Genomic DNA, 12,580 nt, shown 5'->3' on the forward strand with positions numbered 1-12,580 from the left:
GGTTATGTGGAAATTGGATTGGGGAGAGCAAGGAGGGATGGAAGGGAAGAATAATAAAAAGATATAAGGACAAGTTGAGGTGGCGGGTATTTTGCTGTGGTCATGGCCTATGCTATATACATCTATCCACATAGATTGTCCACTGTGTCTATTGTTTCTTCATCTCTGGAACTACTGTGAAATTGCTCAGAGGAAAGAAGGAAGGGAGGAAGCAAGAGAGAGGAGGAGGCAGGAGTAGGGGTGGGAGTGAGGGAGCAGAGGAGGGGAGGAAGGCTAATAATTGAGTCCACATGAGAAGTATGCTGCTTGTGATACTCACATCCTGTATCGCAGTGCCTGGGTTCTCAGTGTACTTTTTGTACTATTCTTTATTTTTCTTGGGGGATTGAATTATTTTTAAAAGATTTATTTATTTATGCTATTATTTATTATTATTTTTCACTCCCCAAATGGCCACAAAAGCTGAGTGGAGTAGCTGGGATTCAAACTGACATTCCAATATGGAGTGCTGGCATCACAAGTGGTGACTTACCTTGCTGTGCCACAAGGCGTGTCCCTAGTAGGTTTGAGTATTTCTAAAATTAAAATTTGGCAAAAATGCTAACAAAGCTAGTTGGTTATCTTACTAAGAATTATTGGAGGCTGTTTCAGGGAGATAAAAACAGCCTGTTTAATAGGAGTGAGTCCTCAAGATGATACTTAAGCAGTATAATCACTTAGGAATATGGATTCCATCGCCAGATTAGGTTCACATCTTAGCTCTGCTAATAATATGATCTTGGGCAAATGGCTTAGACTCTGTGTCTCAACCACCTCATTCTGATAGCACCTACCTCTACTGAGATGTGAGGATCAAATGAATCAGCGCTTGAAATGTGCCTGACACATGTGAGTGTGCAACACAAGTTAGCCACTGTAGTTGTTCACTTGCAAACCACTACCTGCACAGTACTGATGCTCTCCCACCTTTGGTTGTTTGGGGACCTTCTCTGAGGCAAAAGGATGACTTTATTAGGAAAACAGAAAGTGTGCTTCATGGAAACATGAAGGCTGTGGGTTGGGAGCACAATGTATAGAGTTTAGATTAACACTGGGTACACTTAGTGGGCCTGGATCTTTCTAACCAATAGAATAACCAATAGTTGAGTTGTTACAGATGACTAATGTTACTTCTTTGGGTCCAGGGAAAGCTTCATATAGAAAGAATGTACTCAGAATGGTAACCTAGCATTTTACTAGACTTCAATGCTAACACGAAATTTTTGTTAAGTCCTTTCCTACCCCTAACTTTGTATTTTGAAAATTTTCAAGCCTACAAAAATATCCGAAAGATTGGTGTCATGAATTTACATATTCTTTCACTTAGATTCAACTCTTGCTAACATTTTGCCACATTCACTTTCCACGTGTGTGTCTCTATACACTTCTTGGACAAACCATGTGAGAATGAGCTGTAGATATGATGACCTTTTATTGCTAAAACTGAAGTCTGTGTCTCCTACGAACAAAGGCATTCTCCTGTATATCCACAACACTGTTATCACCCAGTCAGCTTTACATTAATATCACCGTCTATTGTCCACATAGAGGAGCTCTCAGTTGTTCCAAACATGTCTTGGCTATTTTTAAATCAGCCATTGCATTTTATTTTCATGGCTCTTTAATTTTCTTCAGTGTAGAACTGTTCCTGGTTAGCAGTATTTCAAGACATTGACATTTTTGAGGCATTCAAATCAGTTGTTTTACAGCATGTACCTCAATTTGTCTTTCTAAGACCAATACTGAATATAATCACCATGGATCATTTATTTTTTTATGTGGCTAAGATTTTTTTTTAAAAAGTTTTATTTATTTGAAAGGCAGAGTGATGGTTGGGTGGAGAAGGAGAGAGAGGGGAGAGAGAGAGGGGAGAGAGAGAGAGAGAGAGAGAGAGAGAGAGAGAGAGAGAGAGAAGGGACAGAGAGAGAGGGAGGGAGGGAGGGGGAGAGAGAGAGAGAAAGAGAAAGAATATGAATGAATGTGAATAAATCTTCAGCCACTAGTTCATGCCCCAAGTGACCACAGGAGCTGGGGTTGGGCTGGGTTGAAGTCAGGAGCCAGGAGCCAGGAGCCAGGAGCCAGGAACTATATTCAGGCCTCTGCTGGGTGGCAGGGGGTCAAGCACTTTGGTCATCCTATGCTGCTTTCCCAGGTTCATTAGCAAGGAGCTGGGAGGGAAGTGGAGCAGCTGGGACTTGAACTGGCACTCCCATATGGGATGCCAGCATCACAGACAACTTCACCTTATGTCACAACACCAGCCCCACCAGGGACCATTTCTAGCAGGAACACTGCATCTTGCATAGGGAATGTTGTAGTTTTGCTGCTTACTAACATGGATGCACTAGGGATGATGTCAGTGATAAACTTAAAATATTTATTTTTAGAAGATTTATATTTATTTGTGAGGTAGAGTTACAAACACAGAAAGGGAGAGACAGAGACAAAGATCTTCCATCTTAAGCTGGTTCACTTCCCAAATGGCCTCAATGGCCAGAGCTGGGCCAATCTGAAGCCAGGAGCCAGGAGCTTCTTCCAGGTCTCCCATGCAGGTGCAGGGGCTCAAGCACTTGGGTCATCTTCTACTGCTTTCCCAGGCCATAGCAGAGAGCTGGATCAGAAAAGGATCAGCCAGGACTGGAACTGGTGCCCATATGGGATGCTGGCACCACAGGTGGAGATAGCCCACTATACCACAGTGCTGGCCCCCAAATCATTATTTTCAAAATATTGGCAACTCTGGGGCCGGCACTGTGGTGCAGTAGGTTAATCCTTCACCTGCGGCACCGGCATCCCATAGGGGCACTGGTTCTAGTCCTAGCTGCTCTGCTTCTGATCCAGGTCTCTTCTATGGCCTGGGAAATCAGTGGCAGATGGCCCAAGTCCTTGGGCCCCTGCACTCGCATGGGAGACTGGGAAGAAGCACCTGGCTCCTGGCTTCAATTAGTGCAGCTCCTGCCATTGTGGCCATTTGGGGAGTGAACCAACAGAAGGCTTTTCTCTCTGTCTCTCTCTCTCACTGTCTGTAACTCTATCTGTCAAATAAATAAATAAATAAATAAATAAAATCTTTTAAAAAATTGGAAAATGTTTTGAAATTGCTAATGACCTGAGGTATAGCTTATTCTTACTAGGTAATATTTAAGTATTAAAGACCATTGCACATTAATATGCAATAAAAGGGCCAATGCTGTGGTGTAGCAGGTTAAGCCTTTGCCTGCAGTGCCAGCATCCCTTATAGGCACTGGTTCAAGTCCCAGCTGCTCTGCTTCTGATCCAGCTCCCTGCTAATGCACTTGGGAAAGGAGCAGAGGCCCAAGTGCTTGGGCCCCTGCACCCACGTGAGTCGGAATAAGCTCTGACTCCTGACTTTGGCCTGGGCAAGCCCTGGCTGTGGTAGTGTTTTGAGATAGGAACTAGCAGATGGAAGATCTTTCTCTCTCTCTGTGTATTTCTGCCTTTCAAATAAATAAATAAGTCTTTAAAATGCATTCAAGACCATTGCTTATGAATCATGACACAAATGAGCTGGTCTGCTTTGTCTAAACTCCTGAGGACTTCTAATAATGAACTGCAGTGTAACAATTGCTTTCAGGTTTTTATAGCCTTGGTTGCAAATGGCTCCAGAAAATGCTAGCACTTTTCCTGTCCACTGATGGTCAAGTATAAAAAAAACAGCTAGAACACCACTCCCTTGGCTAACAGAGAAAGCTTGTTGATGATGAGAGCTTTGACTCTTTGGAAAGGAAGGCCTCTCACTGACCTAGGAGGGATCCACTGTGGCAGATGCTGCCCAAGGTTGAGGAAGAGGAGGCTAGAGCAGAAACCAATGGATTTGATGATGTAGGAAAGTTAGTCAAGGAGGTGATCTGAAAGAAATGATTAGAGCAGGGTATGCTATGAGAGGCCTTTCCCCATTCTTATCTTGTGGAGTCCACTCAACTAGCCTTATCATAGTTTCTGTTTAGCTTGTCCAATTGGCAGGGAGGAGGTCACAGTGGAAGTTGCAGTAAGTTTATGATAAAATGTCACAATAGGGCTCTAAGGAAATACTTTTTAAAACTTCAAAACTTGAGATACTTCAACCTCTACATGAAAATTAACTAGAATGGATCATGGACCTAAATGTAACTCTACAGTTTCTACAAGAAAACAGGAGAAAATCTTTGTAACTTTAGATTAGACGATGGGTTATTTGAAAGATTTTTTTACGAAAGGCACAATAAAAGGACAAACCATACAAGATAAAAAGTTGCTATAGGCTCATCAAAATTAAAAAAATTAACTTCTACTCTTCAGAAGGTACAGTTAATAGAGTGAAAGGATAACTCACAACCAGAGAGAAGATATTTAGTAAACATACATCTGAGAGAAAGTACTCATACCCAGAGCATACAAAACACTCTTAAAACTCCCTAAGATTAACATCAAATTACTACATGGGAACAGATTTGAATAGACACTTTGTAAAGATATTTGCACAACAGTATCATTAATTATTAGAGAGTGCAAGTTTAAACTGCAGTGAGTGTACCCAAGGTGCCAGCGTTAGGATGACTGAGTCCCACATTTGAGCACTTGTATTTGATTCTTCACTCTGGTTCCTGGTTTCAGCTTCCTGCTAATATGTTTTTCTGCCGTTCTTGGGCTTGAGTAATTGGGGTTCCTGCCACCTACATGGGAGGTCTGGGTTGAATTCCCAGCCGTCAACTCTAGCTTCAGCCCAGCGCTGGTCATGGTGGGCATTTGGTGAGAGAACTGATTGACTTTCAAGTATCTATTTTTAAATACTAAAAAAAAATAGAGATTCCACTATATATCTACTAGCAGAAGAGCTACATTTAAAAAATTTTATTTTTTAACTTATTCGAAAGAACGAGAGAGAGGAGAGAGAGAAAGAGAAAGAGAGAGAGATATTGATTGATTGATTGACCTTCCATCTGCTGGTTCACTTCCCCAAATGCTGATAACAGCCAGGGTTGGGCCAGGACTATGCCAAGGACATAGGTCTCAATGTGTGGGTCTCCTACATGGGTGGCAGAGACCAGAATACTTGAGTTACCATCAGCTACCTCCCAGGGTGCACATTAGCTGGAAGCAGAGTAGCTGGGACTCAAACTGGGCACTCTGATATGGGATGCAGGCATCCCAAGTGGTATCTTTTTATTTATTTATTTATTTGACAGGTAGAGTTAGACAGTGAGAGAGAGAGACAGAGAGAAAGGTCTTCCTTCCATTGGTTCACCCCCCTATTACCCCCAAAAATGGCCGCTACAGCCGGAGCTGTGCCCATCTGAAGCCAGGAGCCAGGTGCTTCCTCCTGGTCTCCCATGTGGGTGCAGGGCCCAAGCACTTGGGCCATCTTCCACTGCCCTCCCAGGCCACAGCAGAGAGCTGGACTAGAAGAGGAGCAACCGGGACTAGAACCCGGTGCCCATATGGGATGCCGGTGCCACAGATGGAGGATTAGCCAAGTGAGCCATGAATGCCAGCCCCCCAAGTGGTATCTTAATGCTGTGCCACAATGTCCAGTTTCTAAATTTTTGTTAAAAAAGTTGAAATCTGAGGACTAGGACAACACATGTTGCAACTGCCACTCTCAAACAGTGTTGGTGAGAGTGCAGACTGCAGCAGCTACTTGGCAAACAGTTTAGCTGTGTGTTAAACAGTTCAGTATACACTTAGTACGTAATGAACTGTCCTACCCCTAGATCTTTACACCAAAGAAATGAAGACACATATTCACACACAGACCTGCATGTGAGTGCTGCTAGTGGCTTTATTTATAATTGCAAAAAGTTGGAAAACACAGTTCTGTAAACTGATGAAATGGATAAACAAAATGGTATAACTACACAATTGGAATGTTACTCAGCAATAGGTAGCCACAGCAACATGAATAGTAGTTTAATCTCTAAAGGATTATGCTGAGTAAAAGGAGCCAGACACAGGAGGCTACACTTACTACGTGATTTTGCTTATATGACACTGTGGAAAGAAAAACTACAAGAATAGAAACAGGATGAGTGGTTTGCAGGGCCTGGGTCTGGGGATAGGAGGAGACAATTGATTGGAAAGGACCATGAGGGACCTTTTGGGGTTGATAGAAATGTTCTACATCAGGAATTTGGTGGTGGTTACATAACCACATGTTTGCCAAAATTCAATAAACTTTACAGTGTGAATTTCAATACATAAAAATTATACCTCCATAAGCCTGACTTAAGAAAACATGTCTACAGAATTACATGGAAATAAACCTAAGAAAAAGATAACTTACAGTTTTTCCAATTGAAGAGTCATCATGAGGATGTTCTCAACTGTGGTAAGTGATACTTGTGTTGCTCCCAAGTCTCTGAAGGAGAAAGCCCAAACATTCATGGTGTGGAACTCAATAAAAAAAAATCTGTCCTTAAAAAGATTGTTTCAGGAAGATGTGGTTACATCAGTTTTGGCTTCTCTATAAAGAAAGACAGCTCAAGAGTTTGTCATGGAGACAGATCCAGAAAGCCCTGGTTGAAATGACTTTACTATGTGCATCATCAGATTAATGACCTTGGCATTGAAGAGTAGAACCTACAACTTTTTATGCCATTGTCTTATTTTTCATTTTATACTACATTTACCTCTTTTAATTACTTAATTTGTTATTTAAAAAATTTACATCTATACCTCTTTGCTTGGGATAAATGGTGTTCCTAACATGTATTTGCATGTAACACTGTCTCCCCCTGCCAGCTGTCTTTCCCATGATAAATTCTTTCTCAGTTCTTGCCTCAGTCAATAATTTTTTCAGTAATCTAATTTAAAATTATGACATTTTAGCCTCAATCTCAAATATTTAATGTTTGATGAAAATAAAAAGATTATTTTAATACTTACAGATATTTTAATGCTGGCAGTTTAAAAAGATATGAGTCTTCAACATTTGTCAGAGGATTACGATTGAGATTTCTGAAAAATGCAGTGGAATTAAAGTTATCGGCCTTTTCAAAAAGCACAAGACTGTATGAGAAATTATGTTATTTTTTGTGTAGACATTTTAGGCTTAAAATTACTTTCTGTGTACTTATAAATCACCCTTAGAATTCAAAAAGCACTTGTTCTTTGGGAACTACCTATGTCTCTTAGAGGATGAATGGAGAAGAGAAAGAGAAAAGATACAAAAAATGCATAATAAACAAAAAATATGCAAAAAACCTTTTTAGGTCAAAAACCTTAGAAGTGGAGCCAGTGTTTTGCCTAGCAATTAACACCCAGATTGGTATACCTACCTCTCAAATCAGATGCCTGGATTTGATTCCCAGTTTCAGCTTCTTCTTCTTCTTTTTTTTTTTTTGACAGGCAGAGTAAGACAGTGAGAGAGAGAGAATGAGAGAGAGGGAGAGAGAGAGGGAGAGGGAGAGGGAGAGGGAGAGGGAGAGGGAGAGAGAGAGAAAGATCTTCCTTTTTCCGTTGGTTCACCCCCAAAGTGGCCACTAGGCTGACACTTTGTGGCCGGCATGCTGCGGTGATCCGAAGCCAGGAGCCAGGTGCTTCCCCCTGGTCTCCCATGTGGGTGCAGGGCCCAAGGACCTGGGCCATCCTCCACTGCCTTCCCGGGCCACAGCAGAGAGCTGGACTGGAAAAGGAGCAACCGGGACAGACTCCGGCGCCCCAACCAGGACTAGAACTCTGGGTGCTGGCGCCGTAGGCAGAGGATTAGCCTAGTGAGCTGCAGCGCCAGCCCCAGTTCCAGCTTCTAATTGCAACTTCCTGCTAATGCAGACCCTGGGAGGCAGTGGTGGTGGCTCAATTGGTTGAGTCTCTGCTGCCTACTTGGAGACCTGGACTTCAGCCTGGGCCTGGCCTAGCCTCGCCCAAGCCATTGCAGGTATTTGGGAAGCGAACTAGTGGATGGGAGCTGTCTGTGTCTTAAAAAAAAAAGACATATAGAAGTGACCACACTGATAGGGAAGCCCTTTTTTTCTTTCTTTCTTTTTTTTTTGTAGGAAACACTAATCCTGTGTTCTCCATAATTCAAGGTGCTTGCCTTTCATCTTTAGAAATTTTAAACAATCCATGACTTAATTCATTGTTAATGGGAAAAGAACCCAGGTCAAAGCCATACTCCTGTCATGTTCTTCCACTGGTGTTCTCATGTCACATCACAGTACATCACATCATATCACATTATCACATCACATCACATCACATCACATCATATCATATCATATCACATCACATCACAGTCTTTGTTACGTTGCTTGTCATCACCTGTTGGCCTGTCAGTCTCCTGGCCTGTTAGCTCCTTGAGGGCAGGGATATTGTTACTGTCTTTGTTATGCCTGAGTGTGTCATAGTGCCTGAAATTTACTGCATGGTTAGTAAATATTTGTTGAGTAAAGAAGTCACATTTTGTTTCCATACCAATACAATGAATAAATTCATAATGATGGAAATTTCATTCCTAAACACTGTAATAGATTTTTAAATTTTTTAAAGCAAGCAAACAAAAACAAAAACAGGTTAAAAAAAACTGCCTTTAGTTTAACTCTACTCAAAAACGTACTGTACTGTTACAGACTGTGAAAATAATAATTCTTACAGATGATATTGATTGGGCTGCCAAGCATCTGTGTTCAGCATTTAACACTGAATGTTCCCAATAACCTATGTGATAGATATTGTACCCCAGTAGCCTATTGTGATATGTATTGTGCTGAGTCATAGAGGTTATACAACTTGTTCTAGGTCGCTGAACTTTTAAGAAGCAAAGCTGGCCAACATTATGCTATGTTATATGTGTGTACATATTGTATGTCCACATGGGGAAATTTTATTAAGAGTTTTAGTTTAATCGGCTTATAGATAAGATTGTCCATAAATGTAAGCTGCTAAAATCAATCAAAGATACATTTTAATTTGTGTGACCTGAATCTGTGTATCATATGTTTTAAACTTGTTGGTAGAAAGAAACTAAAAACATTTTATATGATTGTGCTTAAGTTTACTGGTTAAACAAACTACACCATGTTAGATATTTAAGAGGTGTTTTCAAATACATGATTCTTAAAATTTATAGAAGGCATTGGACCTTCTGGTAAATGTTTTCTTAAGTTGTTATCTAATGGTTGAAACGGTTTGCTAAGTATTCATGTGATATTGCTATTGTCAGCAAGCGATCTAGGACTTGCTCCCTCATTTCTCTATTCTAAGCCCAACTTGTTCTTTCATTTCTCTATTCTCTTCAAGGTAGGAAACTAATTCTATTATGAAGGAATCTGTAGGACGCACAATTAAATCTTTAGACCATATAAAAGAGATGGCTAACATTTTTCTGTAATAGCATAGCCAAAATAAGAACTTAAATAATAATCTCATAGCTAGATTCACTTCGCCATCAGCGAAGTATACAGTAAGTAGAAAAAAACCCCATTTCAGACCAAAGGGAAAGAAAGTTTTAAAGTGAGAATATAATTTTCCTCATGGGCATTGTCTACCTTAGAAAAACTACTACAGAACATGCCTGTGACTATAGACTTGTAGTTCAGGCCACCGAAGATTAGAGATGGGACACGGGCACTCCCTTGATTTGCATCCTCTGGTCTGCTTTAACACAAACCAGGAGGAAAAGAAAGCTAGGCATCAGAAGCAATGGGTGGCAGGCCTATTAATGGCTGATCTGTACAGTGCTCTGCCCTCAAGGAGACCCAACAGGCCAGTCCACTGCAGTGGCTTTCAATGTGGTAAGCCTGGGCTTCAGCAGAAGTCAGCTTGGGAAGAGCCCTGGCAGCTCTGCCAAGAGTTGGATCACTGGAAATGGACCTGCCCTGGAGTCGAAGGATGCCCAGGTCAGAGCCACAGATCTTCTTGGCTCTAAGCTGAAAAGCCCTTCACTCAGCCCAACTTCCAAAGTGACCACTGCAGCTGAGGGGATGGTCAAGTAGGGTCAGCAACATTGCAGGCAGAACTGTAAATTTCTTGTTAGAGATGCCCCCTGCCTTTACCTGGCCAGCTCTCCTCCCAGGCCAGCCAAGTAATGAAAGTCAACAGAGTGCCTTCCCCTAGGAGGTTCACACCTCCCTTAGGATATACCCTATGTGAAGAGATAGATAGGTCTGGGCCTCTTAACTTACAAGGCCTAAAGCCCACCAGATTATTATCAAGCCCCTTCTATCAGGTTCTATTTGCCTCTCAATCAGAAAACTTAATTGTAGCTTAGACAGCACCTTTCTTAGCTCCTCTAATAATGACTCAGTCCTTTGTTCTAGACCCCGTCTAGCGCACTTGGGCCTCGTTCCTTTGTAATCATAACCTCTACTCTACCACCAATGGCTCTACTCCCAACCTGTGTGTACTGATGGTCCTCTTCCCCACTTAATGCTGTATAATTGTTCAGACCTGGTAAATGCCACTCTTAGGATCATTGGTTACTATCCTCACTCTGTCTTTTATGACCTTGTCTAAATATGATCAGAGTCGGCGAACTTGGAAGGCTTCCATAGCCTTGGCAACTCATGACGACAGCCTAGGGTGGTTACTGGCGCCATAAACTAGAGTGTCAATTTGTTGGGTCAACAACAGGAGCCACTGTGCACTTGCTCCTGATGTGGGATCTCTGTCCTTAATGTGCTGTACATTTTGATTTGATGCTATAACTAGTACTCAAATAGTATGTTTCACTTTGTGTTTCTATGTGGGTGCAAACTGTTGAAATCTTTATACTAAATTGATCTTCTGTATATAAAGAGAATTGAAAATGAATCTTGATGCAAATGGAAGGGGAGAGGGAGCGGGAGAGGGGAGGGTTGCGGGTGGGAGGGAAGTTATGGGAGGGGGAAGCCATTGTAATCCATAAGCTGTACACTGGAAATTTATATTCATTAAATAAATGTTAAAAAAAAGAAATTAAAAAAAAAAGAAAAGAAGCAAAGCTGGAGCTTGAACTCAATCCTGCCGCCAGACTGTGTCTAATATGTGTGAAGAAAAGGGTTTCCAAATATTTACTTTAATCTGAAGCTTGAGATGACTAAATATAGAAGTACTTTGAAAATTTCATCAACATTTTCAGGATAGCTCTCATGAAAATTAGTTTCTCTTTTTATTCCTTTTCCCTAATCATATCCCATGATTAAATATTTAGCTCAGAGTCATTGAGACTAGAGATTTAAAACCATGTTGTAGGTGACATCAGTGGAAACCTATGTAAACAGTGGAGTGAGAACATTTGAAAATTTATCCCTTCATAAAAGGAACAGCAAAATGGTAAAAGTGGTCAGAATCAAGTTTTTCATAATTCTGGAAATTTAACCAAAGGCTTGCAGCAACCTGTGGGGGCATTTATTCAAGAAAATTGGCTGACTTTCTGTAAGAATAGTGAGATTTGTGTGGGTTTCGTGTATTTAACTTGCCCTAGACAGTTCTTCCCTGGCAAGCTCAGTGGTAGCCTTAAAAATAGCCTTGGCAGCTTATGACAAGAGCCTCAGGTGATTACTGACGTCATAAATAAGAGTGTCAATTGTTAAATCAACAACAGGAATCACTGTGTACTTACTCCCCATGTAGGATCTCTGTCCTTAATGTGTTGTACTGTGTGAATTAATGGTATAACTAGTACTCAAACAGTACTTAATACTTTGTGTTTCTGTGTGGGTGCAAACTGCTGAAATCTTTACTTAGTATATACTAAGTTGATCTTCTGTATATAAAGATAATTGAGAATGAATCTTGATGAAGAATGGGATGAGAAAGGGAATGGGAGATGGGATGGTTGCAGGTGGGAGGGAGGTTATGGGGGGAAAAAGCCACTATAATCCAGAAGTTGTACATTGGAAATGTATATTTATTAAATAAAAGTTAAAAAAAGAAACATCTGCTTTAGGAATAGACTGATGTCTTAGTAATATTTGGGTTTAGGTTTTTGGATTGTGGATGAATTTTATTTTTAATTTGTTGCTTCTCAAATTTTTTTTAAATTATGAGATGTATTACTTGCATACTCAAAGTCATATGTAACCACGTGAATGTTGGATAATGTTTGACTTAGTCTAAGTTATTTTGTCTACATTTGAACCAAATCAGGAATAATAATGAGAAAAGAGAAGTATGCGTAAAATGAGCAACAACAACAAAAAAACCTCAAACTCTCCAAAAAAAAATAGCCTGTATGCCCAGCATCAGAGAGAGTGAGGGAGAGAGAGTGAGAGTGATAGAGGGATAGAGGGATAGAGGGAGGGAAGGAGGGAGGGAGAGGGAGGGAGGGAGGGAGGGAGACGGAGAGAAAGAGAGGGAGAGAGAGAATGAAAATGAATGGAGATGAGCATGCAGAATGAAGCTTAGCTCCTCCAAAGTGCATTCCCAGTGAGTTGTCAGAATCTTCCTGGTGATTCCCTGGAAGACCTGACTTGACTTCTGTGTCTTTAGTTTATCTGAGGGCTGATTAGTGTTAAAAGCCTCTCTCAGAGGCTGTTTTTGGGAAATAACTACAGGCAAGTGCTTCACCATGGAAGCTGTGTGAGACACTGGATAGCAGTTGGGACCAAAAAATAGTCCAATCAAA

At 41.1% G+C, this 12,580-nt stretch overlaps 1 protein-coding gene across 1 annotated transcript in view; it reads right to left on the reverse strand.

Annotated features, from left to right (window-relative positions):
- LOC133755039 (leucine-rich repeat-containing protein 37A3-like) overlaps positions 1-12,580 on the reverse strand; it is a 38,918-nt gene that overhangs the window by 4,052 nt on the left and 22,286 nt on the right. The window contains exons 5-6 of the mRNA XM_062185356.1: positions 6,922-6,993; positions 6,320-6,394 (exon numbers count right to left, since the gene is read on the reverse strand). Of these exons, the coding sequence (XP_062041340.1) occupies positions 6,320-6,394; positions 6,922-6,993 (147 nt within the window). The remainder of the gene's footprint in view (positions 1-6,319; positions 6,395-6,921; positions 6,994-12,580) is intronic.

This window comes from Lepus europaeus, unplaced genomic scaffold (assembly GCF_033115175.1).
Source record: "Lepus europaeus isolate LE1 unplaced genomic scaffold, mLepTim1.pri SCAFFOLD_394, whole genome shotgun sequence".
NCBI lineage: Eukaryota > Metazoa > Chordata > Mammalia > Lagomorpha > Leporidae > Lepus > Lepus europaeus.